This window comes from Camelus ferus, chromosome 35 (assembly GCF_009834535.1).
Source record: "Camelus ferus isolate YT-003-E chromosome 35, BCGSAC_Cfer_1.0, whole genome shotgun sequence".
Lineage (NCBI taxonomy): Eukaryota > Metazoa > Chordata > Mammalia > Artiodactyla > Camelidae > Camelus > Camelus ferus.
This window is the reverse complement of record NC_045730.1, coordinates 17,254,684-17,281,256: the sequence shown is the minus strand read 5'-3', so window position 1 is coordinate 17,281,256 and position 26,573 is coordinate 17,254,684. Positions and strand designations below refer to the sequence as shown.

The window sequence follows — 26,573 nt, the reverse complement described above, 5'->3', positions numbered from 1 at the left end:
AATATTTCACGAAAGTAAACGTTTAAAGAATAAAAAGAACAAACACTACTGAAGTCCTGCCTTCATTTTTACATCAATAAAAAAAACAGTGCTCATAAACCATTTAGAAAGAGAGATGCTCAAAATAATGTCACAGTGAAGCCTCCTCAAAAGCACGTTCTGCAGCTGTTTACCAGAAGCATCACTTCATAACAAATATGCAAACACCATTAACCTTATTCAGATAAGAGGATGATCATGCAAACATAAAAATAACTACACTGGGATAGAGTGATTTTTAAGGTATGTATCACTGTTAAAAAATTAAGTGCTTGGCATTAAGCTGACAAATTAGTCTTATTTGAATTCTAAGACTAAAATAATTTTCTTAAGTAAGGCAAACGTTTTGAGTAGAGATCTAACTATAAAGTTACTAGTTGATCCTGGCTTCCTGGGATGAAAAATAAGACTTGTGAAACAAAACTATTTCTAACCGTCTATAATTAAGACACACCCCTTAACTAATAATCCTTCAAATAAATTAAACAAAAGAAAACTCACAATCTGGACATCTATGTCTTAAAAACCTGGTTCTCGGCTTTGAAATGTACGTTATACAGCCTTTACTCTTATACATCTTCAAAGACACTCCAAGTCACAAGATGCATTCACATCTGACTTAGGCTTCAAGGGGACAAAACCAAACAGGAATAAGTGAAATGATTCCTGCTTGAATCTGCATGCATCAGGCTGAACACCAAAGCTGGCTACAAAGGACACTCTTCTGGCAGGAATATGTTTTTCTCTGGAATTCTGAATAGTCATTTTCAGATCATACACCACATGGGTGGAGACACTGACTGAGGCCTAACGTTCCACAGGTGTAAAGGGCTGTGATGGTGGCTCCTCTTTCAATTTTTATATTTAAGGTAATTAGGATAAAACACCAAACCACTCACTTGAAAGGGGCAATTGTGTTGTGCTGTTGTAGGTAGGGAAGTGGGTCTAATTTCAATCAACTACAACGACCTGTTCTTGGTTCTGGCAGCCGCCGCAGTGTACACCATATAAGGAACGACGATTAGTAAAGATACTTAACGATGCAAATGTGCCTGTTCCACTTTTCTGATGCATAAACAGATACAGGGGTAATGTTTTCAGTTTTTTTTCCCTGGTGTTTTCAGCAAGCTCATTTGAACTACATATAAGGCATTTCTCTTCTTTAAAAAGGTCTTCCCTTCTTTTGTGGATAACAGGTTTGCTTATCCAAGCAAATATTCTATTTGTGTCATTTAAAGATCTTCAAAAAATAATGCATTTATTTCATTCAATATGTAATACTTACATTTCACCAAGCACTAAATTACAAAAGAGCATCTGCACAAAGGCTGCAATACACAGAGAAACATTATAAGATTACAAGATTTGCCTGCCATGGGGTTATATATTAAAATCACTCATTAAATGAGTAACAGGAAAAAAGTCTGGACAAAGTACCGGAAACTGAACTTAGATGAAAATCAGAATCCTTAAAAATTATTTTCTACATGAGCACTAATTATACTTAGAGTTCAGTAACACTGTAAACTAAAATATTTATTCTTTAAATTTTGATTTAACCAGAAGGCTATATAAAAAATGTTTTAAAATCGTTTAAAACAATTCAGTTTTAAATGCTGCATCACAGCAATTCCTTCTTAAGTTATTTACCTTGAATCAGGATCAGGATCCAGCAAAATGAACAAAACAAACCTAGATACGCTTTAACCTAGATATTTTCTCATTCTGCTCCTCCTTGATATCCGTAAAAATTCCCAGACAGCTTTTTAAAAATTAAAATAATGCATTTTTTTAAAACTGGGGGGAAAAAAGTGAGACCTCAGAGTAATGACATACTCTAACGCAAAAGACCAGTTTCGGAAGTAATGAACTAAACATGCTGCCTTACATTTTTTTAAAGCTATATCACAGCTGTAATGTATTTTTGCTTACACTTAAAAAGAAAAAAAAAAAAAAAAACAGAGAAAATGCTTACCAGTTTATCTAAAGGCCAACTTACCTGTTCATTACTGATGCATGACTCAATCACTTTTCTATGATTCCTAATATTATCACTTAAACTTACTTATATTACTAAGGAAAACTATATAAGAAACTTAAAATAACTTCATCCAAAGGAAACAACCTAGAATAACCGTGCTTCCTGTGGTAATTCTTTCTTTCCTATCAACTCTTTCCTCATATTTCATGTCACATTTGGCCTGCATCAGAAGGTTACTTTCTAACCTAATCTTGTAAAACATATTGTGAATCCTAAATTGTACCATTCCAACAAATAAATCTTGATAATGCTTATAGATTTGTGTAAATGCACAAATTCTGGAGAAAGAAGACACTCTTAATCAAGTCTGAATAAGAAAACCAGCTTTGATGTGTCCACCACCGTTGAGGCTGAGTGATCACAAAAACTCTGTAAGAAACTAGTAGCCTCCTGTTTGCCAACTTACAACCCAGGCCTCGCATGCTTCCTCTGATTCCATGTAAAATGCACCATCCTAGAGGAAAAGGATGACGATTTTTGTGTTTAACTTTTTGGCCTCATCATAATGTCATTTATAGCAAGAGTTTTTTGGTGGGCTTGTTAACAAAGAACCAGCCTGACAGCCCTCACACAGTGGTAGCTGGCATTTGGTAACTAATGATTTGTTTGCCAAAATCCAACTGAGCAAACGTGGAGCTGTGACATTCATTTTCTAGAGCTGAACTTTGGAAACTTTCACATAAACTCTAAAGAACTTCAGTGCTGTCTTACACGTTCTGCCAAATGGCATTACCGAGAAAAAGAATTTAATTTCTAGTCACAGTCCACTGTTCTGCAGGCAGTATTTTACTATTCATTTTAATCTCGTTGAACTGATCATATCCTTTTTAGAGACCTTTCAATACTGAAGATCAGACCTCAAAAAAAAAAAAAAAATATATATATATGTATCAATTTTACTTTCTGGTCTCCCTGACAATGATCAGCCAACTCCAGTCACGTTATGTTTTATACTACAAGGACAATCTCTCACCATCCTCGGGACTATCAAAGTCAACTTTCTTCAAGGTAGATCTTAACTGTAGATGTAAGAACCTAATACAAGATACCTAGCCCACTGGTCAAATCTTATCTTTTTTTTTTTTTTTTAAAGCTTGGCTTTATAATACTTTGATGTACGCACAAAAAGTTAACAGTCGTTCCGAGACGGTTACCCCTTAAAACCCAGTGAGAATGAGACAGTGAGTCTCCCTGGGCACTTACTTAGTCAGCCCGATGTGAACAGCCTAGGTCCGCTGGAAGATTAAACAAAATTGACCGCCCCTATTTCAAAAGAAACCTCACCATTTCTTTTTCACAGCCCTCGATTCGCCATTTGCAATTGTAAAGTCAAAGGGCAGGCTGGCAGAAGGTACAGGGACGACTGCGGCCGTTTGGTAGTTTTCCTCCTCCCACGGGGGGAACCATAGGGTTCAACACGGCTCACTTTCCCTAAGACCAAGCATCGTGACTGTTTAAGGCACAGAAGGGCTGGCCTCAGAGCTCCACGTCCCGGGCCGGGGTCTGATCTTGCCTATCTCACGGTCGGCAAACCCGGGGGGAGCCCTAAACTCCGGCAGCATCCTCACCAGTGGCTGCGCTCCCGGACGGCGCCCCCGGCGCCTCGGGTGCGGGAGTGCCCCGGACCGAGCCCGCGCCTGCGTCCCCCGCCTGCAGGCTGGGGTGGGGGGCGCCGGACCCCCTGGGAGGCCGGGGACCCCTGCTCCTTCCCGGCCCCCCTCCCCACTTCCCCGAACTCCGGGCGCAGCCGGCCGGGGGCGCGGGCACTCACCGCGATCATCACCGTGTCCTCTCCCTGAAACTTCGCGAGGTACTTGTCGCTGCGGGTCACCTCGGACTCTTTGAGAGGTCTGAAGCGACACATCACTTTGATGTTGCACTCCGCCGGGTCCACCATGTAATTCGGCGCCGGGGCCGGAGGCCGGGAGCCACTCCCCGTTGCTCAGGCTTGGAGGACGCGGGCCGCCCCGGGTTCACAGGGCTCGCGGGGGCCGAGGCTCCCCGGCGGGGGTGTGCGGGGCGTCGGGGACCCCGCGGGCAGCGCCCGCGCCGGCACCGTCGTCCGCAGGCTCACTTCCGACCCATCATGGCAGCCATGGCGGCGGCGCCGGGCGGAGCGGCGGCGGCTGTCAGCTTCTCCTCGCCGGCGGCCCTCAGCTTCTCCTGCCGGCGGGGCAGGCTGCGGGGCTGCGGGGCTCTGGGGACCGGCACGGCGGCCCCTCCTTCCTCCTCCCAGAGAGCAGGCCCGGCCCACCGTCGGCTCGCCGGCTGCCTCCCGATTGCTCCCGAGGCCGCGGACGCGTGGTGTGCGCCGGGATAGGCGGCGCGGGAGGCACAATGCGCACGCGCGGGAGGCACAATGCGCACGCGCGGGAGGCACAATGCGCACGCGCGGGAGGCACAATGCGCACGCGCGGGAGGCACAATGCGCTCGCGCGGGAGGCACAATGCGCACGCGCGGGAGGCACAATGCGCACGCGTGGAGCCGGCGCCCCGGCGACTAACCCGCGGCCCCGCCGCCCATCCCGCCGCCGCTCTTATTATTAATTTCTAAGTGAAGTTTTAACTCCCTTACACTGCCCTTCATCTGAATCAACACGTACCTTTTCTTCCCTTTATCTTCCCAATGTATTTCTATCATCATTTAAAAATTAGGATACAATAAAATAAACAAGTTCTTACTGTATAGCACAGGAAACCATATTCAGTATCTTACAATAACCTAGAATGAAAAAGAATATGAAAATGAATGTATGTATGTATACATATGAATGAACTATTATGCTGTACTCCAGAAACTGACACACATTGTAAACTGACTATACTTCAATTAAAAAAAAAAGAACTTGAATAAAATTAGTATACAGTATTTGCATTCTAAGTGATTGCTATTCACAGCTTAGCCACATAGTGTACTATGATTACATTTGTACAACTTTTTGTTTTTTCTGGAGTTAATAATTGCCTCACTTCCCCCGAGTTGTTTACTGCTGACACAGTCCAAATCTCCACCAGGCCTGCCCAGGTGAATGCAGGCGCAGGGGAGGTCAGGCACAGGTGAGGGAATGCCCAGGAAACGGCTGGCCCAAGAGAGCAAAGACCCACAAGACGTCAAATCCAGTTGAAGGTAGCATCAGAAGAGGGCATGCACAGTAGAAGGCAGGACCAGGTGAAGGCTGGCCGAGGAGAGGGCTGGCCAAGAACAGTGCAGTCCCACATGAGGTCAGGTACAGGTGAAGGCAGACTCAGGAGAGTGTAGGACCAGGAGAGTGCAGGCCCAGGTGAGCGCAGGCCCAGGATACAGATGGCCCAGGAGAGCAAAGGCCCACATGTGGTCAGGTCCAGATGAAGGCAGGCTCAGGAGATGACAGTCCCAGGAGAGGGCCGGCCCAGTTGAGTGCAGGTCCAGGGCAGGTCAGGCACGGGGGAGGAAATGCCCAGGAGTGGGCTGGCCCTGGTGAGGACAGGACCATGTGAGGGGTGGCCCAATACAGGGCTGGCCCAAGAGAGCAAAGGTCCACATGAGGTCAGGTCCAGGTGAAGGCAGGCTCAGCACAGGGTAGGACCACTATAGGGCAGGCCCAGGAGAGGGCAGGACCAGGGGATGGCAGGACCAAGAGTGTGCAGGACCAAGAGAGGGTCCTGCCTGCTCCTGTGCCTGGCTTCTCCTGGGCCTTCCCTCACCTCAGCCTGCCTTCAATTGTGCCTAACCTCACCTGAGCCTGCCCTCACCTGGTCCTGCCCTCTCATGGGCCTTCCTTATTCTGGTCCTGCCCTCTCCTGGGACTGCCATTTCCTGTTCTTGCCCTCATCTGGTCCTGCCCTCTCCTGGGCCTGACCTCACCTGGCCTGCCCTCTCCTCGGCCTGCTGACTCCTAGGACTGCCCTCTCCTGGCATGCCATCTTCTGAGCCTGCCTTCACATGGTCCTGCCCTCTCCTGGGCCTGCCCTCAACTGGTCCTTCGCTCTCCTCTTCCTGTGCTCTCCTCGGCTTGCCTTCTGCTGTTTCTGCTCTCACCTGAGCATGCCCTCTCGAATCAGGCCCAGGAGAGGCAGGGCCAGTTGGAGGGCAGGACAAGGTGAGGGCAGGCCCAGGAGAGGGCAGACCCACGAGAGGGCAAGCACAGCAGAGGGCACACCGAGGTGAGGGCAGGCCTTGGTGAGGACAGGAATATGAGAGGGCAGGACCAGGAGAAGTTAGGCCTAGGAGACAGCAGGACCAAGTGAGGGCCGGACCAGGAGAGGGCAAACCCAGAATAGGTCAGGCCAAGCTGAGGGCAGAATCCTAACATGCGCTCACCTGGTCCTGCCCTCCCCTGGGCCTGCCCTATACTGGTCCTACCCTGTGCTGAGCCTGCCTTCACCTGGACCTGACCGCATGTGGGCCTTTGCTCTCCTGGGCCAGCCCTGGTCCTCGGCCTCCCCTCACCTGGTCCCGTCCTCTCCAGGGCCAGCGCACTCCTGGGCATTCCCTCCCCTGTGCCTGACCTCCCCTGGGTCTGCAGTCATCTGGGCCTGCCCTCTTATGTGCCTGCCATCTCCTGAGCCTGGCTTCACCTGGATCTCAACTCATGTGAGCCTTTGCTCAGCTGGGCCATTCCTATCATGGACCTGCACTCACTGGGGTCTGCACTCTTCTAGGACTATCATCTCCTGGGCCAGCCTTGTCTGGGCCTCCCCTAACCTGGCCCTGTCCTCTGCAGGGCCAGCCCTCTCCTGGGCATTCCCTCCCCTGTGCCTGACATCTCCTGGGCCTCTCCTCACCTGGGCATGCCCTCAACTGGGCCTGTCCTCTCTTGGCCCTGCACTCTCCTGGTCCTGCCATCTCCTGAGCCTGCCTTCACCTGGTCCTGACTTCATGTGGGCCTGCACTCTCCTGGGCCTGCCCTCTTGTAGGCCTGCTCTCACGTGTTCCTGCCCTGTTCTGGGCCTGCCCTCACCTGAGCCTGCCTTCTCCTGGACCTGACGGCATGTGGGCCTGTGCCCTCCTGGGCCAGTCCTATCCTGGCCCTACGCTCGCATGGGCCTGCATACTCCAGGGCCAGCCCTGTCCTGGTCCTCCCTTCAACTGGTCCTGCCCTCTCCTGGGACTGCCCTCAGCTAGTTCTGACCGCACCTGGGCCTGTGCTCTGCGTGGCCTGCGTCACTTGGTCTGCCCTCAGGTTGGCCTGTCCTTTTCTGGGCCTGCCGTCACCTAGTCCTGCTCTCTCCTGGGCCTGCCCTCTTCTGTTTCTGACCTTAGCTGCACATGCCCTCATGTGGGCTTACCAACTCCTGATTCCCCTCACCTGGGCCTGCCCTGATCTGGTCCTGTCCTCTTCTGGACCTGCCCACACATGAGCCTACCAACCTGGGCCTGCCCTCCCCTAGGCCAACCCTATCTTTTGCCTGCCCACCTCTGGGCCTGCCATCTCCTGGGACTGCCCTCCCCTGAGCCTGCCCTCTACTGGGCCAGCCCTCTCTTGGCCGTGCCTACTCCTAGGCCTTCCCTCTCCTGGGCTGGCCCTCTCCTGGTCCTGCCCTATCCTGATCCTGCCCTCTCCTGGTCTGCCCTCACTTGGGCCTGCCCTCTTTTGTGCCTGCCTGCTCTTGGGTCTGACCGCACCTGGGCCTGCTCTTCCTTGGCCTGCCATCACCTGGTCTGCCCTCAGCTTGGTCTGTCCTCTCCTAGGCCTGCCGTCTCCTGCACCTGTCCTCACCTGGGCCTGCCTTCACCTGGTGCTGCTCTCACCTGTTCCTGCCTTTATGTGGGCCTGCCCTCTCCTGGGCCTGCCCTCACCATGTCCTGCCCTCAAACAGGCCCTGTCCTCTCCTGGGCCTGATAGGAGAGGGCATGCTCAGGTGAGAGCAGAAACAGCAGAAGGCAAGCCGAGGAGAGCACAGGAAGAGGAGAGCGAGGACCAACTGAGGGCAGGCCCAGGAGAGGGCAGGACCATGTGAAGGCAGGCCCAGAAGTTGGCATGCCAGGAGAGGGCAGTCCTAGGAGTCAGCAGGCCGAGGAGAGGGCAGGCCCAGCTTAGGGCAGGCCCAGCTTAGGGCAGGCCCAGGAGAGGGCACTCACAGGAGAGGGCAGATTCAAGAGACGGGAGGCCCAGGAAAGGGCAGGACTAGGTGAGGAAAGACCCAGGTGAGGGCAGGTCCAGGAGATGGCAGGACCAGATGAAGGCAGGCCATGGGGAGGGCAGGACCTACTGAGGGCAAGAACAGGAAATGGCAGTCCCAGGAGAGGGCAAGCCCAGTAGAGGGCAGGCCCGGGATAAGGAATGCCCATGAGAAGGCAGGACCAGGTGAGGGCAGGCTCAGGAGAGGGCAGGCCCAGGAGAGGACAGGCCCAGGTAAGGTTAGGCACAGTTGATGGCAGGCTCAGGTGAGGGATGGCCCAGGAGAAGCCAGGCACAGGAGCAGGCAGGCCCTGGAGAGGGCAAGCCCATGAGAGGGCAGGCCCAGAAGAGGGCAGGACCATGTGCGGTCAGGCATAGTTGACAGCAGGCCCTGAGAGGGCAAACACCGGAGAGGGCTGGCCTTGGTGAGGACAGGAATATGAGAGGGCAGGAACAGGAGAAGTTAGGCCTAGGAGATGGAGGGAGCAAGGGAGGGCCGGACCAGGAAAGGGCAAACCCAGAATAGGGCTGGCCAAGCTGAGGGCAGACTCCTAACCTGCGCTCACCTGGGCATGGCTCTCCTAGGCCTGTCCTCTACTGGGCCTACCCTCATCTGGTCCTGCCGTCTCCTGGGTCTGCCCTATCCTGGTCCTGCAGACATCTGGGCCTGTCCTCTCCTGGTCCTAGCCCAATTAAGTCAGAATGCCTCAGGGTGGGATCCAGACATCAGTGTTTTTTAAGTTCCTCCAGGTGATTCTGATAGATGTTGAGGGTTATGAACCACTGATCTCAATATTTAATAGGCAAATCTACAAACATCCTCTTTCCAAAATGAATGTGCTTAGCAAAAGCCATAGAGATACTTTGTCTCTGTGCAAGAGAAGGGAAATAAAGCTCATTGCATCTATTAGATGTCAAGATGTTACCGTGTCTATTTTACCGAGGGATGAATGAGGGCACATATTTGTTAAGTAGCTTGTTCAAAGTCAGAAGCAAATCCACCCACCCTGAGGCAGACTATGCAAGCTGGGGCCTCAGGCTAGACCCTGGGTCTAGGGTGAGACCGTGACGCTACCTGCCATGTAAAGTGTGCACATCAGTCTTGTCTCCACAAAAGCAGTTCTTTAAATTCGGCCTCAGCTCTTGTGAGTGACATCACCAGCTGGCAGACCTCAAGTACATTCAACCAATAAGAATTCAGCAAGGCCAATATCATGCACAGAATAGTTTGTACACACTAGCTCACAAGGTGGAAATTAAACTAGTTGTAGAGGGTGTGGCATACTATAAAAAAACATAAAAAATTCATTACCTCAAAATACAAATCAGAAATTTTTAATCACCACAAATGGAAGATATTATGTTACGGGTAAAAAAATATTTAAATCAGATGACGCAACAAAACCAAAGCAGTGAATTAGTCCTCACTTCATATACCTTCTGGCATTGGTTCCCTATTTATTAAGTTTCAGAGCCAGAATCTGAATCCTCCTCTGCCTGATCCGAAAGCTTAGGCACTTAATGCTACTTTCGATGATTAATTCTTAGGTAACTATTCAATAGGAGCAAAAAACTTCTGCAGAAGGATATTCATCAAAGCACTACCTTAATTGGGGAAAAAAAGTTGGAAAATACAATAACAACAGTAATAATAACATTAATGACAGTGTCTAACAGTTAATGAGAGCTCCCTGTGTTCTTGGGACACTGTGCTAAGAACTTTACGTGTATGGTTCCATTTTAATTATATGTTGTAGAAATAAGCATAATAATATATAATCCCCCAATCAGGTGTTGTGGAAATCATCAAATGCTCTAGTTCCCCTTTCTAATGAGGTTAGTTTGTACTTCTGTTCCCCTTTGTTGGTGGGTGGAGCCATGTAATTCTGTCAGGAGAGTTGTAAACAGGTGACATATTGTTGCTTTGTGGTTCTGAGTCCCTAAGTAACAGCAGTGAGCAGAGCCACAGCAACAACAACCCCTCCTGCCACCAATTAACCCATGATGCGCATGTAACATGGGGAAGAACTAAACCTTTGTTTTTTAAAACCATTGAGACTTGGGGTTGTTTGTTATGCAACATATAACCTATGCTGACTGATACAAACATATTATCTCATTTTAACCCTGACAACATCCCTCAGGGACTAGTACTGATTTCATTTTATAGATGTAGAAACTGAGTCTCCGGAGGTTAAATTGCTCACTTTCCCAAGGTCACAGAGCAATGTTTTGAATGGGGCAGGCTAACCAAAGACCATTAATCACTTTACTAAGGAAATGGCATATCCACTTCAAAGGACTACTATGAAATCAAGATCACTTATTTCAAAGGTAACGTGAAAACAGAGGAAGCATACGCATGATGAAATAATAAATGAAAGAATCAGATTACCAAATGGTAGGAGCATTGCATTTGCAATTATATCTATAACATCTGAGGTGAACCAAACCAGGAAGGAAATGTGCAGAAGTGGAGATGGTGGTTGTATGAGAACAGTGGAGATCATGTGTGACTTGTCAAAACTTTCTCCAGTGTTATTTCAACACTTTTTCATTAATAAAACAAATCTATCTTCTTTTTCAAATGCCTCCGTCTGCACGATGTCAAACACGTGGGCAGAAGGTAAAAAAGTGCCATCCATCAGCAGCGTGCCTCTCCTGTCCAATATCAGGCATCTGGAAAGTCTGAATGAGCCAAATGACTGAATTTTTCATGCTTGACTGAAGACTTTGGGGAAGACAGATCTTTCTGACTAGTTTGTGAGCTTCATAGAGAAGCTGACTTGGGTAGAAATTCTGTGGACAGCAATGCCCTGCTGATGAAAAGCAGGAGAGGGAGTGGACACAGTCTCCCAAGCAAATTGGATAAAAGACATTGTCCTGGTCAGCCAGCTTCTGATGAGAAACTGCTCCCTGCGGAGTAGACATTTAGTTGGTGACAGGTGTTGAGTTTATGGGGCAGGTATACTCTAGCCAGGCCCTGTGGACCCCCACCTCTGAATATGGGAAGCTCTGGGGATTATTCCAACCGACCTGAAGGAAACAGTACTCAGGTCAATATTCATCAAAATACAGAGCACATCCAGTCCCCAAACAGGCATGCCCATTAGCCCATTATTCTGGAGACCGTCTATGAAAACTGTCATGTTGGGATTATGTGACCACCTTCACCCAGACCGCACAGAGGCCTCTGCAGGAGAGCACAGGGATAGATGAGCTACAGACCTGTGAGTAGCCTCTGACTCGGTCTAGCTAGAAAGCTCTACTTGAAGGAAAATGTCATCTCACAAGTCCAACCCAACTCTCTCTGGTGGGGGCAGTAACCCAAGGCAGAGGATAGCGAGAATGAAAGCAGGAAGACACACAGGGAGGGCTGAGCTGAGAACGTGTCCCGGTCACCATTATGGCAGTGCACTGGACACACTCTTGCCTCTGGAGGCAGATGGGCAGGACTGAACTGACTTGGTGGTTAGCAGTGTTGGATCCTAGAGGATCTTTCAGTTCCCAAGTTATCTTCCAGTCTCAAGGTTGTGAGGCTGTGTGGTTGGTCCCTGGGTACCTTGTCTGGAGATGTTTCCTGGGGTCGTTCCTATAACCTGGGATCTCCTGGAAGGACGAGACGCCTTGTCCAGGGAGCTGGTCTAGGACAGGGATGGGACAATGGAGGGACATGACCACCAAGTCCTGCAGATACACTTCCAAGTCTAACTGGTTGGGCCAGGAGTTGGCAAACTTTCTCTATAAAGGGCCATATAGTATTATAGTAAATATTTTCAGCTTTGAGGGCCAAATAGTCTGTCACAATGATTCAACTCTGCTGTTGTGGCTTGAAATCAATCATAGACAATGTGTAAATGAATGGATATGGCTGTGGGCCAATAAAACTTCACTTACAAGAACAGGCACAGGCTGGACTGAGCCCAGGGGCTATAGTTCGCCGACCCCTGGGCTGGGCCATTGGCTTCCTCACCCTGATGGTGACACGTCCAGAGGCATCTCAAGGATGGTGTGCCCGCAGCTCCCTGAATGAGTCTCCTGCACACACGCAGCTGTTCCTGGCAGTAGAGGGACTGGCTGGGGACAGCAATAGCATCGGTCTTCGGCAGGTGTCACTTTCTTCCACTTTGTGGCCTGTAAGTCTTCTCAGCTCCTGGATTCCAGGGACAGACTGATAATGAGGAGATATAGGGGTGACAGTGGGCCTGGCTCCAGAGCCTTGCCTCTCTTAACAACTCCTTTTGCCTTCTGGGGAAAAACAGCTTCCTAAGGTGAGGGGAGATGGTGACTGCTTCAAGAAAACACCATCTGTGAAAATGAGAAACCTACTTTGGACTCCACCCATCCTCTTCTAAACCCTCTTGTTCACACAAGAGTAGATTTCCAACAATGCCCAACCACTTTCATAGCGACCACCTCGCCCAGACATGCCACACGGTCAAAGCCTCTGGCCTCAGCTCCAGGTACTGGCAGACGACTATCTATGCTTGGGTATTCAATCAATGCCTCTTGATTTCCATTCCCCAAGGGCCCCAGATCTGTTCTTCCTCCAGTTTTCCACATCATTAAAACGTCACCTTCAATTACTCAATGGCTCAGACCTAAATCCAAGGGATCTTTGATCTCCCTTACCTCGTACATCTAATCCATCGGCAAGTCTGATCACTTCCATCTCCAAAACTAATATCAGATCTTTTCTCCTGCCTCTTTCCCCACCCCCACTTCCAGAGCTCCAGCCTCATCATCATTCCTTGCAATAGCTTCCAAAGTACTCTTTTTACTTCTCCTCCTGCCCCTCACAGTCCACTCTCCATTCATCAGCTGAAGTGATATTTTTTTAAGAGAGAAATGGGGCTTATGTTTTATCCCTCACCCCCTGCTTAAATCCTCCCTTAACTTCCCAAAGCTCTTAGAATGAAGCCCAGAATGCTGATATGGCACACAGGCCCGGAGTAACCTGACTCCTGCCCACTCCTCCAGCCCCAACACGCCACACCCTCCTCGCTCACAATGCTCCTTCCACGCTGGGCTCCTTTCTGTTCGTTGGTTACAGCAGACCTCGCCACCCTCCAGACTGTTCCTCTTGCTGTTCCCTCTGCCTGGAATGCTCTGCATGATTGACTTATTCTGACTCCTCCGATCTCAGTACAAATGCACCTGCTCACAGAAGCCACCGTATCTACAGCCTGCCCCCGGTCACTGCCATGCCACACTGTCTGTTTCCTTCAGGGCCCTTATCTTAGTCTGAAACCATCTTTCTGGATGTTTGTTTACTTGTTAACTCTCTCCCTAGAATCTAATCTCCAGGAAAACAGGAATCTTGTCAGTCTGTTCTGCTGTCGCCTCTGGGAGTTCCTGCCCCAGAGTCTGTGTTCGGTAAACACTTGTTGATTGACTGAATAAGTAACCTCACCCCACAACATGGTGAGAGGAAAGCCAGTGGTCCTCCTCTCCTTCTTCTTCCCACTCACCCAGAACTCTGGGTCTTAATTACTTGGCTCGCATTTCCAGCTCATAGGAGAATAGAATGTACCCTTTTATGTATCTGTGTGTACATGATAAGAACAGATCACAGGAGATCGTCCCTCTTAATAAACCTTAAGTGTGCAGTCCGGTATTGTTAACGACAAGCACAGTGCTACACAGCACCCCTCTAGAACTTGTTTGTCTTTCATAGCCAAAACTTCACATCCTCTGAACAGCAATTCCCCATTCCCTGCCTCCCTCAGCCCTTGGGACCCACCATTCTGCTTTCTACGTCTGAGTTTGACTACTGTAGATACCTCCTATGAGTGGAATCGTGCAGGATTTGTCCTTCTGTGGCTGGTTTATTTCACTTAGTGCAATGTTCTCAAAGTTCATCTGTATTGTTACCTATGGCAGGATTTAAGGAGGGACTTTTTGAAGTGTGCTGGGGGACCCACATAGATTCTGCTTCACAGCCAAGGGCAGCAGGAGTTTGGAAACTAAGGAGGTATGAGGCACAAGAGCCCAGAGCAGCAGTGGTCTCCATCGGCCTTTACTCCAAGGAAACCCCTTGACCATGAGTTTTGGTGTCCTTGCTCTGAGAGGGGATCAGTAATAGCTGCCTCACAGGGTTATGGTCAGGATGAAATGCAACAACCTTTTTGGAGCTAACTTGGTACAGAGAAACTCGAGAATCTTGGAGCAGGGGCAGGGTTTCAGGGTGCTGCCTTGGTGGGCGTGTTAATCAGTGTCTGTTAAAAGGAGAGCATCCAAAGAGCTTCTGGAAGCATGCAAGCTCCAGGGTGCAGAAACTCTGTTTTACCCTTGCTGTCTTCCCAGTCCCTAGAACAGGGACTGACACAGAGCAGGCACTCATGACCCAGGGGAAGCAGTCTGTGGAAGCCAAGTGTCATTACTTGTTGTTAGTCAAGAATGAGAGAGACAGAAATCAAATGAGTCTGGGTTAATACTGCTCAAATCCTTTACTCTCAGCTATACTAATAAAAAAAAAAAGAGAAAGAAATAGAGAAAAAGTGTAAGTGAGTATAGTCAGGACTGTAATGAATTATCTTGAACCTGTGTGGAGTTGATGCAGGATTTAGCACTAGGAACCCTGTTCTTCTGGACTGTCATTTCACCTCTTGCTCATCTCTCTCCCGTTTGGACTCAATATATTTCCCAGCAGCAAGCCTGCCATATTACTTTTCTACCATGTTTCACTTCCCTCAGACAGACTCTGGGATTAACTTGGGCAATCCATTCTGTTCAGATGAGGGAACTCTTCATTTGGTCTAATGAATGTGGAAACACTAGTAAATTATTCACTCGGAATCAGTCGCTCTTTGTGACCCGGGTGAGAACGCAGCAGCCCAGCCTCCAGCCTCTCCACCTCCTGCCCTGGCGCCTAATGCCTGTCTGTTCAGTCCTGAGAGCTGCCAATTTGCTCCTCGGTCAGTTTCCAAAGCAGAGCCATTCACGGTAGTCATTTAGGTGTCTAGACATAGCCTCAGGCACAAACCAGGGACTACTACTGACTTGGGCTGTTAGTCTGAGCTGTCTCAGCGAGGTTCAGTGTACGGATGAAATCGAGGAGGGAGGAGGGTCTCAGAGGCCATCTGGTTGCAGCTCCATCCAAAGCAGCCCTTATGTGAAAATGTCACGAGACTCTGCCTGTGATGTTTCTTTTGCAAGAAAAACTCCCCTGCTCTCCCCCTACCCCTTTTTTTGGCTTATTTATTTCTCAAGATTTAGCATGGGTACTTCCGGGAAATCTTCCATGATCTCACTGACCGAGTCAGGGGTCCTTCTCCTGACTCTAGTGCTGGCCCCTAACACAGCTCTAAACTTGCTCTCTCCTCCTCCACTACACTGAGCCCTCCCCCAATGACATGGACTTTTCTTCTTCATTGATCACCTGTGTCTAAAACAGGACCTATCCTGGAAGCATCAGTGAATTTGGGGCTTGAATAAGTGAAGCAACTTTCTGACAATCACAACACCTAAGAAGCAGCAAAACCAGATTATGAGTCAACTTGGAAGTATAACAAACAACCCCGAATCTCAAGGCAAAAACAACATATGTTTACTTTATACTCACGTTGCATGTTGGCAGCTGCAGACAGCTGTGGCTCTACTCAGCTCTGCTCTACATGTCTTCTGGGACCCAGGTGAAAAAGTACCCTCTGTGTGCAATACACCCAACCTTAGGGCAGAGGGGAAGAGCAAAAGGCTGATACAAACTACACACTTAAAAGCTTTTGCTCAGATATATAATATGTCAAGTTCCCTCAAGTTGCATTGTCCAAAGCAAGTACCATGGCAAAGCCCAAAGTCAGTGGGCCAGGAAGTTAATACACTCCTTCTTCAGGGAATATTTCAGTAAAATGAAACAGTCTACCACACCAGGACTATGTGACTCCAAAGTGGCCTGTCTTTGCTTTACACTTTCCTTTTCGCTCAGAAGCCCCTTCCCTAGGCTTGAACCTTGGGAAACAGGGAAAAGGGAGGGATCCAGGTGTAGAAAGGAAAGCAGGAGGGGAAGAATCATTATGACACCTTTCTGGAAAAAGCTATGTTTATCTTATATCTTGATGCAAAATTGGCAATGTCTATACCATCGCGGCATGAGGAGAACCAGGATGTAAGTTTCACAACTTCTATAACTGACTTCACGCATTTTTGGCAATCCTATCACATTTCATGGACTCATACCTTTTCCTTCTCCTTGGAGAACCATGTTCTCAAAACACAATGCTTATAGAAATAACAGGAAACACATACAATGTAAGCTCAATTCTCTTCCCAAGTCTACATTTATGAGCCCCCAAAATATAAAGTGATATCAGAAAGAGCTGTACTGAGCTGGTGCCTACAACTTGAGCCAAGATTATGACAATATCCTCCAACTGAGAAATGACATGTCTCTTCAGGAATATAGGCCTGTCTTTCTTTCTTCCCTAAATGCCCTGCCTATTTGTGGCCCCTCTGGGTGCCATTCTGAATCCCTGAGTTGCTGGGAAAGAGAAGAAAGTCAGAGAGGGACTAATGTCTGTTTGCAAACTAGACTCTCTGACTAGTCACAGGCAACATGAAAAAGAAAAATCTGGAGATATTACTCAAGACTCTAGATTTCTGGACCCTAGAAAAATTGGAAGACGAAACAAGGTTAGCCTGCCTTCCCAGGTGGTAATATAATAGTTGGCTAGCTGAGTTATGGTGAAGCTGAGTGATGGGTGCCCCCGTTAACTGGGACATAAGCTCTGGTCTGTAGATGTACTGGGCACCCACCAAAGCCTAAATGTGTAGCTACCTACACATTCTAGCCTGCTTCACTCATTTATATAGTACCTATACGGCCCTGTGGTTTTCAACTCCTTATTTATTAAGTGCCTACTGTGAATGAAAGACTGTTCTAGAAGCTATTTATTCTCTTTGTTCAGTGGCCTTCCCCACAAACAATGCAAAAGACTGATCCTACCTTTCCAAACTTCTCACTCAGTTCACTGCTCTGCTGAGAGGGTCACATCATGACTTTGGGGCCAGAGTGACTGGTACCCTAAGGTCCAGGGAATGGTCTTGTTTAGGCCATTGATATCATTTACCTCTGGAGCATTCCCTATTAAAACTCATCCATGTTAACCCTTATTGTTCACATTTAGGATGATGATGAAGTTGCAGTAATATGGGGTTTTGATCAGACTGGCCCGGACTCAAATTCCAGCTCCAAGTCACACAATTCTCTCAGCCTGTTTCCTCGCTTGTAAAATGGGCGCATTAATTTGATCTTAATGGGTTGCTATGAAGATGGAATAAGTGAGATCATGTACATAAAAAGCAGACTACGCACCATAAAATAGTCAATAAATTTCAGTTTCCTTTCAAAGTCCCATCCATTTTACAGCCTCACAAAATATGAACACCTGATACATACAATAATTATACAGAGAGAATGTTAACTAACAGACATGAGTGGGAGTAGTGTCTCAATGAGAAAATGGAAAACAAGGTAGTTCCCTCTGCCTTCGGGGAGGAATGCGCTGTTGCCCTTGGGCACCACGCTCTATGTCTTGGCTTTCTGTGGACAGGCTAGTTCTGTCTGGAGCTGTGAAGGTGTTTTCTTATTTATTGTTTGCTTGTGTTTTTATTTCTCACCATTGCGCTTTGTTCTATAAAGTTGGTTGGGCACATGTTGTCCCATCTTACAGATACAGAAAGTAAGACTCAGGTGTCCTAGTCAGGACTCTTGGTTGCAAAAGCCAAAAGCCAGTCAAACTAGCTCTGGCTGGACAATCTAATGAACATGTGAGGCCCAGCCCCAGAGTACAGCTGAGACTTGCAGGGACAGAAATTGGCACACTGGGGACCCAGGCTGTTCTCTCAGCAGCCTCACAGTGCCTCTCATCAGTTTTTCTCTTTGAGTACTCAGCTTGCAATTGGTCCAATATGACCACAACGTAGCTCTACCCAACTCCTTTGTACGTATTAGCTTCCCACAGCCCAAGGTTAAGCCTCTCTCCTGGAGTCTGACGTTCTGACCCTGTTTCTAGGAATAGGATGCCAGGTAAAAGGCCCTACAATGTATACTGCACCTATTTTGTAAGTTGTTTTGTCCTCCAGCCATTTTTATAATAGAATTAAATAGAGGCAACTTTCAAAGTGACAATAACTTGGACTTTTCCAGAACCGAAAAAGGAATATATTAAGTTGTGGGTAAATCCAAATAAATATTAACTGTACAAATAATAATAGTAATGTGTAATTTGGGATGTTAAAAATACTAAACAACAATAGCCTTTAGTCAGAAGATAGTAATTGTTGTTAAAGTAAGTTGTAGTTAAAATTATCTCAATTATTTTGGTGGAAAGCATATATTTAATTTATTCTGTTAAATATACATAATATAATTTCTAAGGTAACACTAAAAGAACAAAAATGGGATGTGTAGCTTCCATACTACTTGAGGAATAATGAGTAGGTTTAGGGAGGAATCAATCCAAAAGAAGGCAAAATATAGAACAGAATGGGAAAAAATAAAACAACAAGACCAATGGAAAGCACAAAACAAAATGGCAAAATAAAGTCCAATTCTACCAGTGAGCCCAATAAATATAAAATGACTACATTTTCCAGTTAAAATTTAAAAGGTTACCAGAATTTAAAAAGGATTACCAGAATAATAAAAGGTTATCAGGAAAAATAACGTCTTACATACTGTATATAAAACAGAAAGTAAATGAACAGAAAGTCTAAAACATAAAGATGGGAAAGATACATCATTTAATTACTAAACAAAAGAAAGCTCATGGCTCTATTAGCATTATCCGATTAAATGGACTTCAAAGTAAAAAGCATTACTGGAGAACCCAGAAGTGAACCCACGTTTAGATGGGAAATTACACTATGACAAAGGAGGCAAGAAAAGACAGCGCTTCAATAAATGGTGTTGGGAGAACTGGACAGATACATGCAGTAGAACTGAACTACTCTTTCACAGCATGCAGAAAAATAAATTCAAAATGGATTAAAGCCTTAAATGTTGTGAGGCCTGAGACCATAAAACTTCTATAAGAAAACATAGGCAGTAAGCTCTCAACATCAATCTTAGTAGTTTTTTTTTTTTTTTTGATATGTTTCCTCAGGCAAAGGAAACAAAAGCCAAAATAAACAAATGAAACTGTATCTGACTGAAAACCTTTTGCACAATGAAGGAAACTATCAACAAAACAAGAAGGCCACCTACTGAATGGGAGAAGATATTTGCAAATGAATATCAGATAAGGGATTAATATCCAGAGTATTAAGAAAAAAGCTCATGCAACTCAACATTTAAAAAAATATAACCCAATTAAAAAGTGGACAGAGGATCTGAACAGATACTTTTCCAAAGAAGACATACAGATACCCAACAGACACGTGAAAAGATGCTCAACATACTAATCATCAGGAAAATTCAAGTCAAAACCACCATGAGATATCATCTCACCCTTGTCAGAATGGCTACTATCAAAAAGACAACAAATAACAAGTGTTGGCAACGCTGCGGAAAAAAGCGAAACCTCCTGCACTGTTGGTGGGAATGTAAATTGGTGCCACCACAATGGAAAACATTATGCCTCAAAAAACTAAAAATAGAACTACCATATGATCCAGTAATTCCACTCCTGGGTATTTATCCAAAGAAAATAAAAACATTGTTTACAAAAGATATGTGCACCCCTGTGTTCATGGCAGTGTATTTACAATAGATAAGATATGGAAGAAACCGAAATGCCCATCAATAGATGAATGAATAAAGACAATGTTTATATATATATGTGTATGTGTGTGTATAATATATATATGTGTATATATATATGTATACTATACACACACACATACACACACACACACACACAATAGAACACTGTGCATGTGCTGGGCCATAAAACAAATATTAACAAATTTAAAAGAATTGAAATAATGTAGGGGATGTTCTCTGAATACAAGGGAATTAAATAAGAAGCTAGTAATAAAAATATACCTGGAAAATCCAAGATATTTGAAAACTTAAGCAAATATTTCTAAATAATCTATATGAAAGAAGAAATTGCAAGAAAATTAGAAAATACTATGAGTTGGCGGAAAACAAAAACAAAACATATCAAAATTTGTGAAATGAAGCTAAAAGAATGCTTTGAGAAAAAATGTATACCTTTATTTCCTTATACTAGAAAAGAAGAAAGTTCTAAAATCAGTTATCTAAACTTCCATCTTAAGAAAATACAAAAGCTTTTGCACAGCTAAGGATACCATCAACAAACAAAAAGACAATCTACAGAATGGAAGAAAATATTTGCAAATGATGTGGTCGACAAGGGACTAATTTCCAAAATATACAAACAGGTCATACAACAAAAAAGCAACCCAATCAAAAAATAGGCAGAAGGCCTAAATAGACATCTCTCCAAAGAAGACATCCAGATGCCTAACAGGCACATGAAAGGATGCTCGACATCACTAATTATTAGACAAATGCAAATCAAAACTACAAAGAGCCAACCAGTCAGAATGGCCATCATGTAAAAGTCTACAAATAATAAATGCAGGAGAAGGTGTGGAGAAAAAGGAACCCTCCTGCACTGTTGGTGGGAATGTAAATTGGTGGAGCCATTATGGAGGACAGATGGAGATTTCTTAAAAAACTAAAGATAAACTTACCATATGATCCTGCAATCCCATTCCTGGGCATATATCTGGAGAAAATTATAATTTGAAAAGACACATGCACCCCAATGTTCACAGCAGCACTATTTACAATAGCCAAGACATGGAAACAACCTAAATGTCCATTGACAGATGAATGGATAAAGAAGATGTGGTATATATATACAATGGAATACTACTTAGCCATAAAAAGAATGTCATTTGCAGCAACATGAATGGGTCTGGAGATTGTCATTCTAAATGAAGTAGGCCAGAAAGAGAAAGAAAAATACCACATGTTATCACTTACATGTGGAATCTAAAAAAAAAAAAAAAGACACAAATGAACTTTTTAACAAAACAGAAACAGGCTCACAGACATAGAGAACAAACTTATGGTTACCAGGGGGTAAAGGGGGTGGGAAGGGATAAATTGGGAGTTCAAAATTTGCAGACACTAACTACTATATATAAAACAGATAAACAAGTTTCTACTGTATAGCACAGGAAACTATATTCATTATCTTGCATCTAACCTATAATGAAAAAGAACATGAAAAGGAATATATGTATGTATAACTGGAACACTATGCTGTATACCAGAAATTGACACAACATTGTAAACTGACTACACTTCAATAAAAAAAGGAAATACAGCCGGAAGAACATATGAAGAACAAAGTAAGTAGAAGGAAAGAAATAATAAAGATAAGAGCAGGAATTAAAAAAATAGAAAATAGACTAAAAATTAGGAAAATAATAAAATAAAAAATAATATAATTGTTGATAAAACCGCAGTGAGACTGACCAAGAAATAAAGAAGGTTCAAATTACCAATATCACGAATAAAAGAGGGACCATTCACTATACATCATTTAGTGAATATTATTAAAACTTTATGCTAACAAATTCAGTACTTTAGATGAAATAGGGAAATTCCTTGAAAGACAAAATACACTACAGCTCACTTAAGAAGAAGCAAGGAATCTGAATAGTCCTATATCTATTAGTGAAATTCAATTCTTAGAGTCTTCCCCCAAAGAAAATACATGGTCCAGATGACTTTGCTGGTGAGTTCTATAAAATATTTAAGGGGCAAAAATAATACCAGTTTTATAAAAGATCTTTCAAAGAATAGAATAAGAGGAAACACTTCTCTAATAATTTTATGAGTCTGGAATTATCATGAACCAAAACTAGACAAAGATACTACAAGAAAAGCAAACTGTAAGCTAATATCCTTTGTGAACATAGACACAAAAGCCTTAACAAAACATTAGCAAATTTAATCCTGCAATACACAAAAAGGTAATACTTCTTAACTAATTGCGGTTCATTCTATGAAGGCAACATTGGTTAACATTCAAAACTCGATAATTGTAATTCAACATATCAACAGAATGAAAGAAAAACCTTGCTATCACCTCAATAGATAGAAAAAAGCATTTGAAATCTTCAAGACCTGTTTGTCATACAATCTCTCAGCAAACTAGGAATACAAAGAAATTTTCTCAACCAGAAAAAGGACATCTGCAAAAAACCCCTACAGCACAACAAAAACAAAAACAAAAATAAAACTCACATCAAACCTAGTAGTGAAAGACTAAATGTTTTACCTCCTAAACTGGGAAAAGGTCAAAGATGTCTACTATCACCATTTCTATTCAACATTGTGTTCGTGGTCCTAGGCAGTACCTAGGGGCAGGGAAAAGATTTTAAAAGTTTGTAAGTAGAAAATTCTAAGCAATGTACCCAAAAGAGCCTCTAGTACTAATAAGTAAGTTTAGCAAGATCAATATACAAAATAGACTGTATTTATGTACACTGCCAACATTCAATTGGAAATTGGAATAAGAAAACCATATCATTTACAATAACATCACAAAACAAGAAATACTTAGGGATAAATTTAATGAAATACGTTCAGACCTATACACTAAAAAACTGAAAAACAAAGAAAGTGAAGAAACTAAATAATGGAAAGATAAAACATGTTTACGGATGCGGATCAGGACTCAATATTATTATGATGTTTGTCAGTTTTCCCCAGACTGAGCTATAAATTCAATGCAAACCCAACCAAAGCCTTAGTAGACTTTTATACAGGAATTGAAAAGGAGAGTCTAAAATTTATATGGAAATGCAAAGGAACCGGAATAACAAAGACTATTTTTAAAAAGAAAAACAAATGGTGGACTTAAACTATCTGATTTCAAGATTTGCTATAAAACTAAATATAAAGGTTTAGTAAGCAAGACAGAGAGACGTATACATTGGTGAAACAGTATGGCAATAGATCCACATATATATGGTCAATTGGTGGCATTTGTATTAATTTTTCATTGCTGCTGTAATAAATTACTACCAACTTAAAATAATACAAATTTATCATTTTACAGTTCTATAAATTAGAAGTCCAGGACAGGTCTACTGGGCTAAAGTCACTGTGTTAACAAGGCTATGTTCCTTCTAGAGGGTCTAGAGAAGAATGTTTCCTTGCCTTTTCCAGCTACAAGAGGCTGCCTTCGGTCCTGAGCTTGCGGCCCCTTCCTCCATCTTCAAATTCAGCAATGGTGGGTCAAGAACTTTTCACATTGCATGATCCTAACTTCTATTCTGCTTCTTCTGTTTTCAAGGACCTCTGTGATTACATTGAGTCAGCTCAAACTGGGATAATTTCCCTAGTTTAAGGTCATTCTATTAGTAAACTTAATTGCATCTGTAAACTTAATTCCTCTTTGCCATATCACCTACCATATTCACATGTTAGTTTAGGACACAGAAATCTTTTGGGGGCAGAGACATTATTTTGTCCCAGATGCCAAAGTAATTCCATGGTGCAAATAGGTCTGCATCAATATTAAAAATCTTCTATCTCAAAAGATGATATTAAAAAATTAAAAGCAAGTATCAGACTAGAAGAAAATATTCACATGCATGTATCTGTCAAAGGATTTGTATACACAGTATATGAAGAATTCTTACAACTCAGTAACAGAAAGACAAAAACTCAGTTTAAAATGGGCAAAAGATTTAAACAGACACCTTTCCAAAGAAGGTGTATGAATGAAAAATAAACATATATAAAGATAATGAATATCGTTAGTCATCAGGGAAATAAAAATGAAAATCACAATGAGATACCCCTAGACATCCACTAGAATGGCTAAAAATAAGACTGATAATACTAAGTGGTAACAAAGAAATGCAGCAACAGAACTCTCATAGATGCCTGGTGGGAATACAAGTGGTGCAACCACTTTGGAAAACAGTTTGGAAGTTTCTTAAAATATCAGACCTACACTTTCCATAAACCCAGCAGTTTCACTTCTAGGTATTTAACTAAGAGACATGAATACCTTTGTCCATACAAAGACTTATACTTAAATGTCCATAGCAGCTTTATTCATAACAGTCATTAATTAGAAACATTTTAAAGACTTAACTTCAGGAAAATTATAGTCTGTTCATACATCACCCTGAATTATTGCTATTAAACACATCAACATGACTGAATCTCATAAACATAACATCAATTGAAAAAAACAAGTCACAGAAGAATTTATACAGACTGGAGTCCATATATAAAGCACATAAACATATATATCATCTACGTGCTTATGTATGTGGGAAAACTATAAAGAAAAGCAAGAGAATGACAAACGTAAAATGCAACACAGCCATTACCTCTGGGAGGGTTAGGAAGGAATACGGGTTTGCAGTGAGGCACAAAGAAAAAGTCAGAGGTGCTGGCAGTGTTCTGCTTCTTATGCCGAATAAAGGTAACACAGATTTTTATTCTTCTTTTTTATAAACATATATTATAATTATGAATTTTGTATGAATATAATATTTACAAGTATAAATTTTTTAAGTCACATAGCATTTCAGTGGCAGAACTGGGACCTGACCCCAAAACTCTTGACCCCTGAGATCTTGAAACTATGGACCCCGAACAGAGCAGATCCTATCACCCAGCTTCCAGGTTGAAGTTGAATTTGGGGGAGGGAGGCAGAGCAGTACCTGGCTGGGGAGACAGCCTTCACCCTGCTATTTCCATCATCCATGGATACAGTTAGTATCAGCTGTCTCTTCTCTCCATCAAGTATCTCATCAAATATTAGACCCTACACAGGTTAGATCCCTGCCACATCGAGAACTTTCTCCTTCCTAGTGAAGGTGGTGGACAGTGAAGGTGCTGGCTATCAGCCCATGTTCATTTTACCCTGAGGCAGCTGGGATCTCAGGGCCAAGCTCTCCATGAAATGAGGAGCAGTCCCCTGGCTCCCTTCCCCAACCACAGTCAGAAAACCACCTCTGATACAAAGCGAGGGCTCAAGAGTCTCTCTGGAAAAGACTGTCTCCATGTGCCACCCACCCTCCTGGTTGGCTTGAGAGACCCATCATCTGTTTCTCCTCCTGGACTACATCAAGATGCACATTCTTTACCTTGGATGGTCTGCTGGCTGTCTCCCATTAACACATGTGCACGGATGAGATCAGATCTCTTTAGAGACTGCTCCTTCCACCACTCCTTAGTCCATCATAGGTGATTAAGCATGTATCAACGTGCAGGCGCTATGTCAGTGAATGAGGTGCAAAGATGATGAAGCAGATAGGGTATCTTCCCATGAAGAGTTTCCGAAGGGAGAAAATACGCATCAACATATAATTGCAACACACTAAGCCTGGGGCTAATTGAGTTTTGTGCAGAGGAAAAGGTGGGAAACTACTGGGCTCATCAGAGAAGGTGACATGTGAGTTGGGGGCTTGAAAAAAAGGATAGGGACTTGCCAGAGAGAAAGGCGGGGGCAGAGATCCTCTGAGAAGGTGTGGAAGGTTCTGGAATGCACTAGAGAAACACAGATTCCTGTGTCTGGAGCTTGGACGTACATGGGAAGGTAGTGTGCACAGAGGCCTTTTAAAACAGCTGGAGGGGGCAGGAAGTTTAGAGTTTAAGTTCTGGGCCTATTATTTTTAGCCGGTGAGTCCTCAGAGAGCTTCTGGGGGTCATGAAGTTACAGGAAAGGGGTTCTCAAATTCTTATGTGCACCAAGCATTGCCTGTTGAATGAATAAATACTGTAAATATATATGCTGCTATTTCTAAGTGTAAATAAACATGGCCATGATTTTTAAAATTCAGATTCATTTAATAGTCGAAGTATTTGTTTGCATTAGGTATTTTCCCATTTGACAGTTACCAAAAGTACAACCTCTGTCATGCTTTGAGGAGCAGGGAGGTGTCTCAAAACATTTTTCTGTTAAAGATGATTGAAGTCTAGGCATCTTCTGAGGCAATGAGGAGAAATGAGACAGTTTTAATTAACGGAAGGACAAAGTCAGTTTCTGTTTTGAAAAAGTCACATTGGCCACCACAGAGACAAGATGGATTACGGAAGGGAAGCCCCACTGGAGTCAGAGCCATCAGTGTGGGGACTCCTGCAGTGACGGAATGAGAGATACAGGCGGCCTCGGTTAGATGGTGAAGATGGCAGAAAAGGCATATGTAGGAGGCATTAAAAAAGTCAGACTTGAGTCACAGAAGGGATGAATAGGTGGAGCCCAGAAGATTCTTAGGGCAGTAAAAATACTGTGAATGATATCATAGTAGTGGATACATGTCATTCAACATCTGCCCAAACCCAAAGAATGCACAACACCAAGAGTGAACCCTAATGTAAACCATGAATTTTGGGCGATTATAATGCGCCATTGTAGGTTTGTCAGTTGTAACAGATGGAC

At 44.3% G+C, this 26,573-nt stretch overlaps 1 protein-coding gene across 1 annotated transcript in view; it reads right to left on the bottom strand.

The window, feature by feature from the left end:
• LOC116661566 (kinesin-1 heavy chain-like) overlaps positions 1–4,400 on the bottom strand; it is a 45,952-nt gene extending 41,552 nt beyond the window's left edge. Inside the window, 1 exon segment of the mRNA XM_032473940.1 lies at positions 3,852–4,400. Within this exon segment, the coding sequence (XP_032329831.1) occupies positions 3,852–3,977 (126 nt within the window). The 5' untranslated portion in view covers positions 3,978–4,400.
• Between the last annotated feature and the right edge of the window lie 22,173 nt (positions 4,401–26,573).